The sequence below is a fragment of the Solanum pennellii genome, chromosome 9, assembly GCF_001406875.1.
Source record: "Solanum pennellii chromosome 9, SPENNV200".
In the NCBI taxonomy this organism is placed as follows: Eukaryota; Viridiplantae; Streptophyta; class Magnoliopsida; order Solanales; family Solanaceae; genus Solanum; species Solanum pennellii.
Genome location: NC_028645.1, coordinates 83,221,550 through 83,239,084, shown reverse-complemented (window position 1 = coordinate 83,239,084; position 17,535 = coordinate 83,221,550). Strand labels below are relative to the sequence as shown.

Below are 17,535 nucleotides of genomic sequence, written 5' to 3'. Positions count from 1 at the left end.
TTCATGTGTATCTGATTATCGCCACTCTTCGTGTATCTGATGTCTTAATATATGTATCTAATGTGATTCGTATGTATATAGAAATTTCGCTCGCCTATTTTCATATTTTAGCATATTTGATTTGAAATTTAATATAAAATTATTAATTTGTGAGATAATATGTAATTATTTCAAGCTATAGAGAAAATTAGTAAATATAATTGAATTATTCGTCTAATTACATATACTTTATTAATTGTTCACTTTTTCTACGTGAAATATCACCGACTCAAACATTAAATAGTTTGAATATATTTTTGACGATTAGCTCGTAAATAAAATTCTTAAAAATGTCTCAATCCTTCCATTTTTATGGAGTTTTTTTTGTCAACACTTGTAAATTAAAATTCTTTAAATGTCCTTCAGCAGTTAATTCGGCCAATAGATTCTTTTTCTCCGTATATTTCAATGCTGCTCTTTTTCTTACCTAATTTATACTACTTGACTCTTTCTTCTCATCATTAATACTCTTAAAGATTTATCTTTTTCAAAGAAAATTTTAGATTAGCAGTGATGATTACTACTACTATGAGTTTGAAATCCAATCTTTTTGCTACCCCATGTAGGGGAAGACATGGGGTTAGCCAGTTTTGGTCTCAGCAGCAATTGGTAACAATTCTTGTTTCGAAAAGTCGAAAACTTGGTCGAGTTCACTGTCAGTCTAAGGTGATTCTTGAATACCCTTTGCTTCTTTTGGTTTAATGCGGTTGCTGTGTTTTGTTGGAGTAAAATGTTTTGGTTTTTAATTGTGAATTATACTCAATCAGTGCTCATGTCATGTGAATGTTTTTTTATTTGACACGTAGTTTAAGAAAGATTGTATTTTTTTTGAAATTTATGGTTTAAAACATGGTATAGATATTTGTCCGACAGCAAATTATGTTATTAAGGGTAAAATTTGAAGTTTAAAGTTAATTACTCCCTCTGTCCCAATGAGTTGGCAAGCAGTTTAAGAAATGAAGAGAGTCTAAGGTGATTCTTGAATACCCTTTGCTTCTTTTGGTGTAATACTGCTCTTGCTGTGTTTTGTTGGAGTAATATATTTTAGTTGTATTGTAAATTAGACTCCATCTGTGCCCATGTTATGTGATGATCTTTTATTAGTCACTTAGTTTAAGAAAGATGGATCTTTTCTTAAACTTGTGGTCAAGACACGTCATAGACATCTGTCTGGCGGCAAATTATGTCATTAAGGGTAAAATTTGAAGTTTAAAGTTAATTAATCCCTCCGTCCCAATGAGTTGGCATGCAGTTTAAGAAATGAGATGTGTGCAGTCCCTGATATGTGCACTATATATTGGAACTGAAAATACTAAAAGTATAGGAACTGACACTCTTTTTGGGACAAATCGAAAAGGAAAGTAAGATACTTAAATTGGGATAGAGGGAGTAATTTCTTTGTAATAGAAACGTGTCATTTTTTGGGACGTAAGTGTCTCACATCAGAGGGAGCAGTTATCACTGTTGTATATTAATGGTGCAGTGTTGTTCCTATTTGTTATAACTGAGTCCAGCTTTGAAAGTATAATTGCTGTAATTGACTTAAGCTTAGGAAGTATAAGCAGCATTAAGTGCATTTGGAGTGGAGATTTCTTGAATGGATATTTCAGTACCCTATTTCGTGTTTTTAATGAAATTTTGTTAATGCCAACTAAGTTTAGTTAGCCTCCAACTTACAGTTTTGTGTCTGATGCATTTCATGTATCGTTCTTGCAATAATATTTTGATGTAAGTACATTAATTTCATTGATAGTTAGAGCAGCACCTAGCAGGTCTGATTATATCTGTCGAAGTGCTGGACCGATTCCTTTTATAGTATAAGGAGTCAATTATGTCCAGGATATCATCTCTTTTGTTTACACTATTGAACCTACTAACGATGATTTTGAAGATATTTGAACTTTACAAGAGATATATATTCTTTTCCATCAAGCATCTATGGTTTCTATCTATTCACAGTTTCACACATACATATTTGTAGTTTTGCTCCATTTACACCTTTTTTTAGTACTTTATTTGCGCTTTCACTTAAAGCCCCAAAGGACCTTAGAATTACTTTTGCGCTTTATCTTTTGATAACACTGCTTCTATTATGTATCTATTTATGGGATTCATTGAATCATTGTTCCAGACTGCAGAAGTGGATATCAGGAAGTGCTCGCCTTTTCTGGAAAGTGAATTGCTGTCAGGTAATGGTGGGTTGCCCTTGACAGAGTGGAGAACCGTTCCCGACATTTGGCGGACTTCAGCAGAGAAATTTGGTGATCGTGTAGCAGTCGTGGACCCATATCATGATCCTCCTACAACCATGACTTATAAACAGGTCAACCATGACTTCTATTATTTAAGATCCTTTTCTCTAGAACGGTAGTTGCTTTCACAAGTTTGTGTAGTGGATCACTGTTGGTGACTGCATGAGACTATCCATCTTGTTATCAATATGCATGAGCTTCCCTTTTTTTCATTTGTAAGTACCTGCTAGGAACAAATTTTATCAACATGAGTCCGTAGTTACGATCTTCTTTTCTAGTATTTATCAGTCATTGCTGGTTTAGAGTTACTAGTCTTTTGCTCGATTATTTGATTGCTCTTACATGTGACAAAACAAATGGTGTATGGCCTTGCCTTTGACTTTAGGGATTTGCTTCAACATTAGTTAGTCAGTCTTCCTTTTCTTTCGGGTAAATTTGTCGTATATACTGTGTTCTTTTGTTCCGAAAAATGAGTGGCAGAATTTGATTTCTTATTTTTAACTTAATATCTCTGAATATGATGTCTATGAACAGTATCATGAATGCTTCTAGAGGTGATCTAAAGAGTTGAAAATCTGTGAGGGAACAGAAATTTCACATTGCAATTTCCTTTTAATTTAATCTAATGTTAATGTTTCTAGTAAAAATCTGTGGTAAAATTGTGGTATTCGTAGTTAAAAATCTGTTTTGGGTGTAATTGGATGCCTGGCTTTTATATTTACTACTTTATCCATGTGTTTGCAAGAGGCAACTAGATAATTGGGAAAATAAGTATGTTCAACTATGTTATCAGCTCTCCTATTCTCTGTATTTTCTTTGAATGCATTGCCAAAAATTGCAGCTTGATCAGGAAATTGTGGATTTCTCCGAAGGCTTGAGAGTTATTGGGCTAAAGCCACATGAAAAGATTGCACTCTTTGCTGACAATTCATGTCGATGGCTTGTTGCAGATCAAGGTAAATCAATTGAGTAAATCAATTGACACCATCCATAAATTCTATAAATGGTGAATCTTTTGCTTTATTTTTTATACATTACCTTTTTCTCTTCCGTTTCCTGCTCCCGTCGTCGGAATTACAGAATTTTGGAAACTACAGGCATGGAAAACAACAAGTAGCATTAGAAACCTAAAAATGAGAAATACAGAAATACTGAAGTACTTAAGATACCGAGAATAATACTAGTACTACCAGCAGGAGAGACAAGAACCGAAACTGTTTACTACTAGTCTTTTACCTGAATCCTCGATTATGTTCAATCTATTTGGAAGCTCTGTTGTAAAGTGTCATATTCTTTTAGGTATGATGGCAAGCGGGGCTATTAATGTTGTAAGGGGTTCAAGGTCATCAGATCAAGAGCTATTGCAGTTATACAGCCACTCTGAAAGGTTAGTGCAGGTATTCGTTGGTTGTTCTTATTAACCTGTCAGTGAGCATGTTACTTGTTCTACCTGTCTTTCTTCTCGTTTGTTTTTCCTGATTAGTTTTTTCCCTGCCTCTCATTTTTAAACATGTTGATATTGTTATTGACTGCAATACAAAATGAAAGATCTCTTGACAGATTGGTATATGGGTATTATATCCTCGTTTGACAGCATGATAGGTCTTATGTCTTTGCCTTTACATGTACAAGTAGCCTTTTTTGTTTCTAGAATAACAACTCTACCTTCAGAAGCACACTATCTCCCTAAAAGTTTGTTGTATCATAGAAATAAAATCGTTTGGACATTTGTCTGCTGCTCATATCCGAGTTTCACTATATTTGTTTATTATTTTAAGAAAATCTTGTTCGGTGTAGTGACATGTAGTTGATACTGGTTACATTTTTGAAGCTGATGAACTAAACAAATAAAATAGACATCTTGATGGCCTTCAAGATGCCTCCATGATCGATTATGTTGGCTAGATTTGTTCTATCTGATTAGAAGATTACCTAGTTTATGTGGTTGACTTCTATTCATAAACTTTTGCAAGCAACTTGTGCACACAGTGTAGGATCATGTGTTTCTCGTTGTTTATTTTTTGCACCAGCAGCGACGAAGTAGTTATCTCTGTTGTGTGCGCCAGCAACAAGTTTAAAGAACTTCTATTTGTTACTGCATTTTGCTTTCTCTTTTTATTCTTTAATTTCAGGTTTCTTTTTCTCATCTTTCATTTTCCAGTTTTTTCAATAGTAAAATGTTTTTCTCCAAAGATAAAAAGAAGGTATTTTTGGATGTACTCCACAATATCCATCTTAAACCCAAAAACAAAAACAATTTTCTTCTGCATGCATTTTGACTGTGATAAGATTATTATCATTATCATTTTAATCATTGCCTTGCCAGTGTCGCTCTTGCTATTGACAATCCTGAGATGTACAACCGGATTGCAGACACCTTTGGCTCCCATGCAGCTGTACGATTTGTTATTTTACTTTGGGGAGAGAAGTCTAGCCTTGTAACAGAAGCCAGACAGGGATATCCTATATATACTTATAAGGAGATTATAGAATTGGGTCACAAGAGTCGTGTGGATCTACTTGATTCTGAAGATGCCAGTAAGACATTTACTGTAAGAGACATAATATAAATTACATTAAAGTTTTAAAAAATTATTTCTTGCTTAAAACTAATTATTGTTTTCCTAAGGTGATATATTGGTGATTTTTTTTCTTCACACAAAAAAATTTCCTTGATTTTTTATCCTGCAATGGAAAAAATCTAGTACTTTTGCTCGTTTTTGTCGTTCTGCTTTTCTTTATCATCTTATTAGAACAGAATTGTGCTAAAAGGTTTTCTACTTCAAGTTGCAAGTTCATCTTCCCGACTCTTTCCCAGTATATGTTATGTCTGTGAGCTCTATGAGATACTAACGACAAAAGATAACTCCTGCCTGGTGTATACACAATAACTATTACTTGGTAGATTCAATTTCGATTCTTCAGCATGTCAATCAATCCTGAACCTCATGCTAATTCTATCATCACAATTTGGCTTTTATGCTTCTTTTTCGGTTTATGCAAAGGTCATCCTGAACTTTACTTCTAGAGTTTTGATTCTGTGCTCAGTGAAATAAAACAACAAACGGAAATTTATAGTCTAGTGTACTTTATCCCAATTTTTAATAGGGGCTAGCTTTTGGTCGAGTGATCTGTCCCGATGTGATTGTTCTACTTCCCTTTTAATTTTTCTTTCTATTTCTGTTACAACTACCATAACATTTGAGCACCCTATCTAGTTAGCGTTCCTATATGTTTTGAGCAGTTATGTGTTTATAAGTCATATGCTCAACGCAATATTCAGTTTGGTAACCTTTTTATTTTGTCTTCGATTCTGAAGTTGCACTTTCCAATAATGTAGTTCCACATTCCTATTGGGAGAATATCAGTAGCTAACAAATTTGTTTTAGGAAAACGATATTCATATGAAGCAATCAACTCTGATGATGTGGCTACACTTGTTTATACTAGCGGAACCACCGGTAATCCAAAAGGTGTCATGCTTACGCATAAAAATTTGCTTCACCAGGTTTGCACTTGCACATATACTCTAGTGCTTAGAATTCTTTAGTTGATTTCACTTTTGCAGGATCATCTGTGTCTTATTACCTTTATCTTGTTGTTCTAGTCGTCGTTATATGAAAGAAGCTAAGTATTAACTTGAGGTTCAAATTTTTGGAAAAAGGACTGATGAACCGATCTCTCTTTAAACTTGCGCACTATCTCATCTTAAAATTAGTGCTTTAATAGATTATGTACTCTTGTGATTTTTTCTGAGAAAAACGAATAAAATACTCTTGGGGAAAGACGTCAATGAGAAAAAGGTAGGTTGAGAAGTGAAGTTTAGTATTGTGAGAGAGGAAGAAATGAGAAAATAACTATTGCTGAATGGTAGGTTAACTACTAAGCTGGCTCCTTATATAGTTTTTTAAAGAAAGAACCCTAATTTTTGAATTCTTAGCTATGACATTATCGTTGAGGAACACCAGATATTTTACAATTTTTTTTTATTTCCAGAAGTTCTCAAACTCAAGTTGGTGAAACATCATGAGTTTACTTATTTCAGATACATGACACACTAAACTAATACTTGAGTACTGAGCTTATTGTCTTAATGTTGCTAGAACAATGAAAAGTCACCAAAAGAAAAAATATGAAATTCTTTTCTCTTTTAAGTTGATGGTAATTATGTAGGGAAAATGAGGTGCTTCTTGTGGCATATAAATGGATCTTTAGGACATCATTAGTTGCTTGAAGAGGTAACATTGCATAAATCTTTAGGACATCATTAGTTGCTTGAATTGACAACTTAGAGTAATCAAAACAATTTTCACGAGAGTAAAAATAGTCGTGGTTCTACCAGAGCGATCACTGTAAAGAGGCGCGGTACCGGTAGAACGTCACATAATAGAGTTACAATGTCACTAAAACGTCACCAGAAAGAATTATTGTACAGTCGGAAATAATAATCACAAAAGCAGAGTGAATACTAAAACCAAAAAAACAGTAATATTATCATTCTACATAGAAAATAATGTTTCTGCTGTTACTGGTATTTTCTTATTGATCTTCTGGTTGGCCAGTTTTCCATCGTTTAGTATAATTGTAACTTCCAAAGGTATCTATGGTGTTAATAAGTATGTTGTACTGCTAGTTTTTGAGTAAGTAAAGTTGTTGACCCCCTTTGTTCTCTTTGTTAGATTTTGAATTTGTGGGAGATTGTGCCTGCTGTACCTGGGGACAGATTTTTAAGCATGCTTCCGCCTTGGCATGCATATGAACGTGCTTGCGAGTATTTTATATTCTCACGTGGAACGGAGCAAGTGTACACAACCGTAAAGAATTTGAAGGTGTGTGCATTTTGTATGGGTTTCTTATTTAGTCAATTTGTGCCCCTTATTTGCCCTCATGTTCTGAAAGAGTCTAAACCATTGATCTGATCTCTGCCCCAGCATTTTCCCCCCTTAAAATATATTTGGACTTCGATTATTAATCTTTATTACCACTGCCTCAGCAATCTTCTTACTGTTGTAGGAAGATTTGCGGCGTTATCAGCCACATTACCTGATAAGTGTTCCTCTAGTGTATGAGACGTTATACAGGTATAATCCGTAGCTTCTCATAAGTTTGATTTTCTTGCGCTTAAATTGTTAGAAAAATTTGTGCTTAGTAACATTTCTTGTGATACCCTTTTTTGGTTATTCTATATTATTAGATAATAATCGATTATGAACTTTACAGTGGAATCATAAAGCAGATCAATTCAAACTCTGCTGCTCGTAAACTCATTGCCCAATTATTTTTAAGGATCAGTATGGCTTACATGGAAGCGAAAAGGATTTACGAGGTTTATCCCTTATATTATTGTACTAAGTTTTCAGCTTATATGCACCATTATTATAGTGAATAAGCACAGTTTTGTTCAGGAAAACTCGAACTTTATAATAGTTGTGTTAGTATCTATTTTTAGAACACTGCTTCAAAATTCTTATCATCTTTTTCACAAAATGAGTTCTTAGATGTATGTGGGCATGGACTCTTACATTTTCTATTTTGAAGTAATAGTTACTCTTCAGATTGTATAATTACGGTGCAATATTTGGAATCAAAATATATAACTTGAATACTGAAGCATATTGAGTGTATGAGCATTGTCATTGGGTGATTAGCAATTATAAACAGATTTCTGATCATGACTATCTAAATTTATGTCAATCCCTCAACCTCTCAACAATTGCCTCAGGCTGTACCACTTAGTTAAGGAAGATCACATACAATACTGTTCTTCTCCAACTGCATTTTTGCCTCACACGTATAGTAGGACTTTTAAACTGTTACCTGTTAAAATGGATGCCGAGGATTGAACTCTTGAACTTTAGATGCTATGATCTGCACATGTAATGGGTGTAAAAAATGGATTGTTAGCTTGCACTGTATCTTTTCTTGCATATTTCATTTTCCATCATATTTTATTTTTTTTGGTTGTGTTATTATTTTCATTAGGGATTCTGTTGCACTAGTTGCACGTTTGTTTATGTTTGCAGTTAACTATGATCTCTTACTACGAAAGTAAGTTATCTAATTTCTTTCGAGGAATGATTTTTGATGTACTTCTGGTTATAATTATAATCTATCGCCCAATTGAGCACATTGATTTAATCATGATTTACTCTTTTCCATCATGGCCTGTGATGCAGGGGAAATGTTTAACCAAGGACACGAAGCAACCTTCATATATTGTATCATTGCTTGACTGGTTGTGGGCTCGAACTATTGCTGCTATACTATTGCCGTTACATATGCTGGCCAAGAAAATTGTTTACAGTAAAATACACTCAGGCATTGGTATTTCAAAGGTTTGATATGCAACTGCTAGTGACTTGTGATGTTCCTTACCTGTGCATCTTTGAAGTTTAGGACTTATTGAACTAGCAAAACAAATGCCTGTATTGTAGGCCTTATAATTGTGTGTGACACTCGTCAGTTGACTGATTAGGCAACTCTTTTGAGGTTGGATGTGTCATTGTTAAACTTGTGACATTTTGGTACACTACCTATCCCCGAAAGAAAAAAAAGAGTAAGTTTTTAAACAAAAGAAAGTAAAATAAGAAATTTGAAGAGAGAGGTGGATGTTTTTCTCACGCCAATGTGAGCGGAAATATTTTGAAAAGGTTGCAGTAGCAGCTTACATGTACTCATGCTGTTGTTTGCCCAAATGCATGCTTGTAAACTTAAATCTTTTCAGACATTGTTAACAACAACATTCTATTCTTTTCCATAAACACCATGCTACTGTTTGTTGAACTTATATTCTGCGAGGCAAACGTGACTTAGGTCCGCTGGATTGTGAAGACACTAATTGATTACCTTCCTTTACATTCTACAGGCTGGCATAAGCGGGGGTGGTAGTCTTTCTTCCCATGTAGACAAATTCTTTGAGGTTAGTAGTTCCTATAGTCTTATTGTAAGTAGACGATTAGATTGGTGATCCTTCCTTATATGCATTTTTGTAATTCGTAGGCAATTGACATAAAGATTCAGAATGGATATGGCTTGACAGAGTCAGCTCCTGTGATTGCTGCTCGGAGTCTTACATGTAACGTGAGTATTGTATCTTATAGATATGGAACCGAAAGAATTCTACGTCTTTGATAATGATGTTTCTTATAGGGATGCCTTATATGAAATAGGTGCAGATCAGTACCATTGAGTTGTATCCATTGAAGATGTCATAATACCACAACCATCATGTCAAATTGTTTCATAATGGCACATTTGTTGCTTCTAAACATACAAAGATGCTATTTGTATTTTTCATATTCGTAGGCTAGTTTCTATCGTTACTTTGCTTTAGCTGTGCATACTTCAGAATGTGGTATCATATAACATAGTCCTTGTTGATATCTGAAGGTGCTTGGCTCAATTGGTCGTCCCATTCGTCATGTAGAGGTAAAAGTCGTAAATTCTGAAACAGATGAAGTCCTTCCTCCCGGCTCAAAAGGCACAGTCAAAGCTAGAGGGCCACTTATAATGAAAGGCTACTATAAGGTTAGTGCATATTTTTTTTGTTTAATGAGTTCTGTAGTTCCTCTTAGTTAGACCCGTTAGTGCAATGCAATGCAATGCAATAGCTTGATCCGAAATTATATATTCTTGTCTTCCCTTGGACGCCGATGGTCTATCAGAAACAACCTCTCTACCCCACAAAGGTAGAAGTAAGGTTTACGTACATCCTACCTCCCCAAACCCCACTTGTGGGATTATATTGGGTATGATGTTGTTGTCTTCCCTCGGACATCTATGATGAGGCATAATTACTTTTCTTTACATTTTATTTTATTGACACTGCTTCATTTTATTGGAAAAGAGTTGCTATTTTACGTGTTGGTCATAATAAAAGATATCAAAAGTATGTTTTGCCTTCATTGGCAGTCATTTTGAGCTATATGTGTTAATTAACCCATCAATATTTCGTAAATTTTCTTTAGAATCCGGTGGCAACAAAACAAGCTATTGATGAGAACGGATGGCTGAACACTGGTGATCTTGGGTGGATTGTGCCTGATCTCTCTATAGGGAGAAGTCGTAACTGTGGGGGTGCAATAGTCCTTGAAGGCCGTGCAAAGGATACCATAGTCCTTTCAACTGGTAAGCTATAATTACTTCTAGTGTGTCTGCTCTTGGACTACTCTAGTAACATTAAGTTTGTCGTTGTTCTGGCGTTCTGTCAGTAATGTGTTTTGGAATTAGAGCCTTTATTGTGTGGATTGCTATCGAAGATGACGTTCTATTTGGTAAACTGCAAAGAGACGGGTTTCATCTTACGAGTAATTTTGCAATCCACAGCTTTGAACTTTATTATATGTATTTACCTTGTGTGGAAAAACTAGGTGAGAATGTTGAACCATCGGAGATTGAAGAAGCTGCTATGGGAAGCAGTCTGATCCAGCAGATTGTTGTCATTGGCCAGGTTAGATGTTATTATTGAGCGCGTAGTTAAGATGTTCTCTCACGTTTCATAAGTTTGACATCAATAACATGTAGGATCAACGGCGTCTTGGAGCTATAATTGTACCAAACAAGGAAGAGGTTCTGTTAGCAGCTAAAAGATCAGCTATTGTTGATTCTGAAACCACTGAAGTTAGCAAAGATAAAACACTTGGCCTATTACATGAAGAGTTGCGAAAATGGTAAGGACTTGCTTGCACCTTCTACGTTGACCACTTTCACTCGTATTTTCTGATATGTCGTTTTCAATTCTGTTAGAATAAAAATCATCTCCCCTCTTTTTTAACAAATGCAGGACTTCGGGTTGCTCGTTTCAAGTTGGACCTATCCTTGTTGTTGATCAACCTTTCACGGTACCATTTATCGCGATACCTCTTTAGCCATATTTAATTCGAGTTTAGTGTCAGTTGATTTCTGTGTCTTAGACCTTTTCATTTCCTGCAGATTGATAGTGGCTTGCTAACACCAACTATGAAAATCAAGAGAGACAGAGTTGCAGCTCTTTACAAAGAGCAAATTGACAACTTATACAAATGATTCCTCATTTTTAGCTATGAAAGATGCAAGATCTGAATAGCTACTGGCGAGTTGGTTTTTCAGATTATATTTCCTTCAACAAACCTGAGATTGCAATGATATTATAGACTATAGTGATTGGAATTGATTAGATTTGATAGAACTTAACATATATTTCTGAGGACATAAAGTTGTAAAGGAAGGCGCATTATTCAATAAGCATGTAGCATTTTGTTTCCTGAGAAAATCAGATTCATATCTTCAACACTCTTACCTAGATCCGACAAGTTTCAACTTTTGGCTCCGCCTCTGTTTCCAAGGATCGATGTCAATAGAGTGTAGCTTGAAACTTTCGAGGGCGATAGACATCTAACAGCTGAAGATACCATCACCAGAAATCATTACATGAACATGCCCCCTCATTGAAGTGATGGAATCTATTTGCATCTCTAATGACAATTTTTCGGTTTGTAATGCTTGATATAAACTTTATAACAGTGTGACAATCGCCACAAATTCGAAGGTTTTTCACCACCCTTATTACTGATCCAGGAACAGTTCTCAGAATTCCATAAGCCACAGCCAATCTCTCACTATGCCAAAAGAGCTGTCTTTCTTTCTCTTGCTGTTCCATATCATGCAAAACGAACGTGGTGTCGGGAATATAACCTCTCTTCCTCATCTCAGAATCAAATTCCTTTAGGAGGGAAAAAATCGCGTCCTTCATAGGATACAATGCTTCTCCTGCATAGAACGTCGTAGTTTCTTTTCCCGAATCAATAGAACTGTAGCCAGGTTCTTTTCTAACTTCCAAATTTGCCAGCTGCTTCCTCAACTTAGATACATTGTCCCACAGAGCTGCACCAGCATATGTATTTGACAGCAGTATACAAGTTGAAGGATCTTTTGGTCCGAGAATTAGTAAGCGATTAGCGACCCTGACTCCCATTTCAGTGTTTCCATGTTGCTTACAAGCACTTAATAAAGCAGCCCAAACAGCTTCATCAGGCTGAAAAGGCATCGTGTTAACAAGGTTCTCAGCATCCTCAAGGTGACCTGAACGACTATACAGATCTAACAAGCACGTGTAATGCTGCAGAGAAGGACTTAACTTATAATCGTCAATCATGGATTTAAAAAGACTCTTACCTTTGTTTACTAATCCAACATGACTACAAGCATAGATTAGTCCAACAAAAGTTACTTCATTTGGCTTAAGGCCAGCTAAGATCATATCATCATATAACGACAAAGCTTCAATAGCTTGTCCATGCTGCGCCATCCCGACAATAATTGAGGTCCAAGATACAATATCTCTTGTCAACATGCTGTCAAATATCTTCTTAGCTTCCACAATATCACTACATTTTGCATACATATCCACAAGGGCATTGCTAACAAACAAACTACATTCATAACCGAGCCCTAAAACTAATCGATGAATCTGTTTCCCGAGTTGCAGTGCAGCTAAGCTAGCACAAGCTCCTACTATACTCGAAAGAATAAACGGGTCCCTCATATCAACCCCTTCTCTTCTTACTTCAAGAAATACATCAACGGCATCAATCAAGTTCCCATTTTGCACAAACCCCGATATCAAAGCAGTCCAACATTGCAAATTCTTTTCTCCCAACTCCCCTAGTAGCGCAAAAGCTTCATTCTTCCTCCCACAACGAGCATACGCCGATATCATTGCACTCGAACAAATCAAATTCTTAACCAAAATCGAGTCAAAAACCGATTTTGCATTATCCGGTAATCCACATTTCGCATACATATCAACTAACGAAGACTTAACAACATCATCAACCGAAAACACCGATTTCAAGAACTGGCAATGCACTTGTTTACCAACTCTCAACGCACCCGAATTAGCACAAGCCTTAACAACACTAGCAAAAACGAAATGGTCAGGCCAAAGACCATCTAAAAACATGTTGGGAAAGAGGAGAAGAGTTTTCTGGGGTTGATTAGCTTCGTTGTGTGCAGTAAAAACAGAGGCCCATGAAGCTAAATCTCTATGGTGCATTTCGTCGAACAGTTGTAAGGCATCATCAAGAAGGCCACATTTCCCATACATGTCTATGAGATTGTTGCAAAGCTTTAAGGAACAGTCGTATAAACCAATCTTGATAATGTGAGCATGTAATTTTCTGCCTTCCGTAGGGAAATGGAATCTGGCGCATCGTTGGAGTTGGTGAAGAAAATGAAAGTGCTGCATTCATAACCAGTGGTTTAACTTCAAATATTTCAGGAAACAAAAATTCTTAAGCTATTGAACACCTGAGTTATGGCGGGATGGTTAGGATTCCTCGACTTTTAACTTTTGGATTCGAGCTCTATTATGTCTCAAATAAGTTTACGAATCTTCAATTTGATAATATTAAATAATGAGAGTGACACTAAAATTTATCCGTTCATCGTCATCCAATCTTTAGCTAAATCTATATCAATATCAAACAATTACGAATTTTTTGAGACTATTTCACTTCATTCCATATAAATTTTAGGACTATTTATCCACCTTTTTAACACATTCACTTGTCATAATTTCACATCTATCGATCAATATATCTATAGGTCAACATAAAATAATGTTCAAAATAATTTTTGGCGATCTTCTCACATTTTATTGTGGTCCCATTTTTAATGTTGAGACGTTAGCTTCACCATACTTCAAGACATCTGGGTTCCTACTTTAAGATAGTCCACATTACGACGCTACATTTTTCATGCGACAAAAATACTACATGCAACTTTTCAATAGTGTAACAAAGTTTTATTAAGGATACATTAAATTGAGTCAAAGACAAAATTAGAATTTTCAATAAGCAGATTCAAATGATAAAAATATTGATGACTTACACGAAAAAGGCCGCGATTTTGTTCCTATTTTAAAATTGTGTAATATAACCTTTGAAAAAATTAATCCTTCTGAAAAGCAGGAAACACTAGACTACGATCTACGTTTGCAAACTTACAAATTTATGACCATAGTCTAACGTTTTCTCACAAGTTTTTTAGTTTGCTCAAAAAAAAAAAAAGTAAACCATGGTCTAAAAAGTTGCACGAGAAATAAAAAAAAAGACTTTATTTAACAAAGAGCTCATATAAAGAAGGGATAACCAGAGTACTGAAATCAAGACAAAGCTAAGGAGACGCTGAAATGTGTAGTTTTAAGGTACATGGGAGTTTGAGGAGGATTTGCAATAAACAAATGCAATACAATGGGACCAGAGTCACCAGACTTTATTCTTTATGAGATTTTAGACACTCATATCCAAATATCAGAAGTGCAGTCACCACCAGGATACCTCATTTCATGAGCCAAAGATGGACCATCAGGTTCAGCTCCGAAATCAACGAAAAATCTTGGGTTAATAGCAAGTCCACCTTTCTCACTGTCAACGCCGATTTGTAACATGTGACCTCCTTTCTCTATCATTTCGGGGTAGAATTGACGGTCCCATGTACTGAACAATGAGTTTGTGACATACAAACGTTTTCCGTCTAGACTCAGTTGTATCATCTGAGGCCCTCCTCTCAACCGATGTCCCTGGAAGTAACACAGAAGGTCATTTATACACCGATTTGTCCATGTTTCTAAACTTTCGGGAAAAAGGGGTAGGCATAAAATCTTTAAGTTAACGATATCAACAATTATCTCAAACCACAGATTTGACTCCAAAAGTAGACAGATTATACATGATTGACATGCTTAATGGTGAATTATAATTCGATCAGATCTTATATAGCTTGTTTTAGTAAAAATGTATTCCTGAACTTGAAAGCGAAACATTATTGAGACATTTTCAATTCTAATTACCTGGACTTCTGGGACATCAACTTGGTATGTGGAACCATCTTCAGCCTCAGCGAGTACAGCGTTTCCTTTTTGAAATACTCCTCCAACAAATACTTGGCCAGTTAACTTAGGATTGGCAGGGTCCTCAATATTGTACTGTCGAATGTCACCATGTAGCCAGTTTGCCAGGTATAGAAAACGATCATCGAGAGAGATCAGAAAATCAGTAATAAGACCAGGCATTTCAGGAAGAATCCAGTTCTGCACTTTCACTGGTTTTACTGAGATAGCTACCTGCATTGGTTCCGGAATCCACTTAGGGATCGATACTTCTAACAACTAATTGAAAGGTCCAGTAAGTAGTAAACCATTACTAACCTCATGTCCCCACGAGTCATCTGGATTCTTGAAAAATCGCACCATGTTACTGGTCAAAGCACAGCCCACATACCCAATTGCTTCAGATGGATTATGCAAGAACCTTACCTATATACCAGAAGGAAAATGAATATATTTATGTATTCAGCAGGATAAACCATGGTGCAAAGTTACAAAGGTGGTAAAGGGGTTTATTACCTCTAGAGGAAGGAGCCCAGTGTTCCCAAGATCCAATGTCTGTTTAAGTTCACCACCAGGCCATGTGTAGACATGCAAATGTCGACCATAATGCCCATCAGCAACATCCTGCAGGTTGAAACCTTTGGTGAAAGCAGATGGAGCTCCCCAGGTGGAACTGATCATGGTGTTGTGTCGAGGCTGGTACCAGAAGTCATAGCCAAAGAGGGGACCATGACCTGGTTTCTCCCATCTAAAATATAAGAAAGGAGTCAAAAACTGCCTTGGCTTAGACACTTTGCATAGTCTAGTTTCACTACAACTACATAATTTCAGTTTTCCTTGATAAACTGTCAAGAGGACCCAATTTAGGATAGAATAACAAACAATCCTTGGACTTGCCTGATCACAACAACAGCAGCATACCCAGTGTAACGGAAGTAAAGAAACAACAAATAGTACCAGAATATTAACTACAACAAAACAAGGTGATAATCGAGGTACAAGGAATCAATAGAGGACTTATCCAATCACATGCAGGGATTCTGTAATTTTCTTCCTCTTAACTACTCAGTTGGTTTTAAAATATAACCATCCACGAGAGGCCAAGGCAAGTTGAAACAAACAAAACAAGCAGAGGGAAATTTGGGACTCAAGAGAGTACAACAATACAGTACCTTCCTTTCACGTTGAAGTCTGAATCGAGAAGAAGAAATCCATTCCCCTCAGCATTTCCATCTTTATCTCCGAGACATGACAACATTATCTCACCAGAAGCAAGGCAGTGAGCAGTGTGCGGGAATGCTAATCCTGTCTTCTTGACGACATCATCTGGCTGAACAACTTTATACAAACTGGGAGCCTTTGGATCCTTTTGTGTGTCAACTGCATAAATGCGTCCTGATCTGCAAGAGTTAAATTATCGAAAATCTTGAATATCATATAAGTTCTATACTTGCATATAGTCATCAAGATGTGTTTTTCCCTCATGAACAATATAGGGGAGTACCTATAATTCTTACATTAGTGAAGGCAGGACGAGATATCGTCGAGCAGCTGATGGATCTCCATAACAAGAACTGCAGGAATTCCATCCAGAATGATGTAGTTCATCACCCTCATAAGGCATAGGCAGCCTGTGGATCACTTTTGAATAAGATGGTGAATTAGGATCTACATCTACTGTAGCCAGATAGTCGGGTTTGCCCCTTCCCATTCCTGTAGAAATGAACCATATTCAGAGGTGGATCAAAGATTTAAACTTGAGCGGATTCATCCAGTTGGAATTTCAGCATTGAACTCATTGTGCTTTTGACATCATAGGTTTATAACGTAATATTCATTGAAATGATTGTAATTTTTCACATATAGACATCTACATTTTGTACTGAAAGTACGAATTTCAGTCGAGCCCATTGTATATAGGCTCCATCTGCCTCAGACCATATTAACTATACATCCAAGTAGATCCAAAATTAGCAGCTACATTACTTGCTATTGGTAATTTTTGTTCAGTAAATCAACTTTCTGAACCTGAATTACTTTTCAACACATCCGCAGCCAAAGATCACAGTCAAATATTTAAACAAAACATTATGAAACTTACAAGATGCCAAAAAATATTTATTGAAAGCTTGAAAACCTCAGATTCCATAAAACAAAAACTTGCCAGTTCTACACTTCCCCCTCACTTTTGTTTTTTTTTAATCTGATTTTATGTAAACTACAATTTAATGGGGCTTGAAGAACACTTCATTATTTTTATAAAATCCCATAATAACACTCAAGAATTCCTTTTGGCCCACAAAACACAGATCCTTTGGCAATCGAACTTTTCAAACAAATTTCCATACCAAAGCTTATCTGTCCCCCCCCCCCCCC

General features: G+C 36.0%; 3 protein-coding genes across 3 annotated transcripts in view; 1 reads left to right on the top strand and 2 right to left on the bottom strand.

Annotated features, from left to right (window-relative positions):
* Positions 1-421: 421 nt before the first annotated feature.
* Positions 422-11,559, top strand: LOC107031114 (probable acyl-activating enzyme 16, chloroplastic). Its single transcript, XM_015232338.2, has 18 exons — positions 422-705; positions 2,171-2,362; positions 3,133-3,247; positions 3,591-3,678; positions 4,618-4,829; positions 5,681-5,799; positions 6,971-7,120; positions 7,305-7,372; positions 7,512-7,617; positions 8,468-8,626; positions 9,157-9,210; positions 9,291-9,371; positions 9,681-9,818; positions 10,259-10,418; positions 10,661-10,740; positions 10,815-10,960; positions 11,074-11,131; positions 11,223-11,559. Exons 1-18 carry the CDS (start codon positions 553-555, stop codon positions 11,313-11,315), a joined length of 2,172 nt encoding a protein of 723 aa, XP_015087824.1. The 5' UTR covers positions 422-552; the 3' UTR covers positions 11,316-11,559.
* LOC107031116 (pentatricopeptide repeat-containing protein At4g14050, mitochondrial) lies at positions 11,430-13,831 on the bottom strand. Its single transcript, XM_015232339.2, has one exon. The coding sequence runs from the start codon at positions 13,513-13,515 to the stop codon at positions 11,683-11,685; it is 1,833 nt and encodes a 610-aa protein (XP_015087825.1). The 5' UTR covers positions 13,516-13,831; the 3' UTR covers positions 11,430-11,682.
* Positions 13,832-14,370: 539 nt separating this feature from the next.
* Positions 14,371-17,535, bottom strand: part of LOC107031113 (selenium-binding protein 2) — a 4,269-nt gene continuing 1,104 nt past the window's right edge. Inside the window, exons 2-7 of the mRNA XM_015232337.2 lie at positions 16,677-16,872; positions 16,332-16,559; positions 15,676-15,907; positions 15,478-15,585; positions 15,121-15,393; positions 14,371-14,850 (exon numbers count right to left, since the gene is read on the bottom strand). Coding sequence (XP_015087823.1) covers positions 14,569-14,850; positions 15,121-15,393; positions 15,478-15,585; positions 15,676-15,907; positions 16,332-16,559; positions 16,677-16,872 — 1,319 coding nt within the window. The 3' untranslated portion in view covers positions 14,371-14,568. The remainder of the gene's footprint in view (positions 14,851-15,120; positions 15,394-15,477; positions 15,586-15,675; positions 15,908-16,331; positions 16,560-16,676; positions 16,873-17,535) is intronic.

Excerpts from the sequence above, each read along its gene's own strand:
- LOC107031114 (XM_015232338.2), top strand. The coding sequence starts at position 553 with ATGATTACTACTACTATGAGTTTGAAATCCAATCTTTTTGCTACCCCA. Across the intron at positions 706-2,170 it reads GAGTTCACTGTCAGTCTAAG|ACTGCAGAAGTGGATATCAG; the intron begins GTGATTCTTGAA and ends TCATTGTTCCAG. Across the intron at positions 3,248-3,590 it reads ATGGCTTGTTGCAGATCAAG|GTATGATGGCAAGCGGGGCT; the intron begins GTAAATCAATTG and ends ATATTCTTTTAG.
- LOC107031116 (XM_015232339.2), bottom strand. The coding sequence starts at position 13,515 with ATGCAGCACTTTCATTTTCTTCACCAACTCCAACGATGCGCCAGATTC.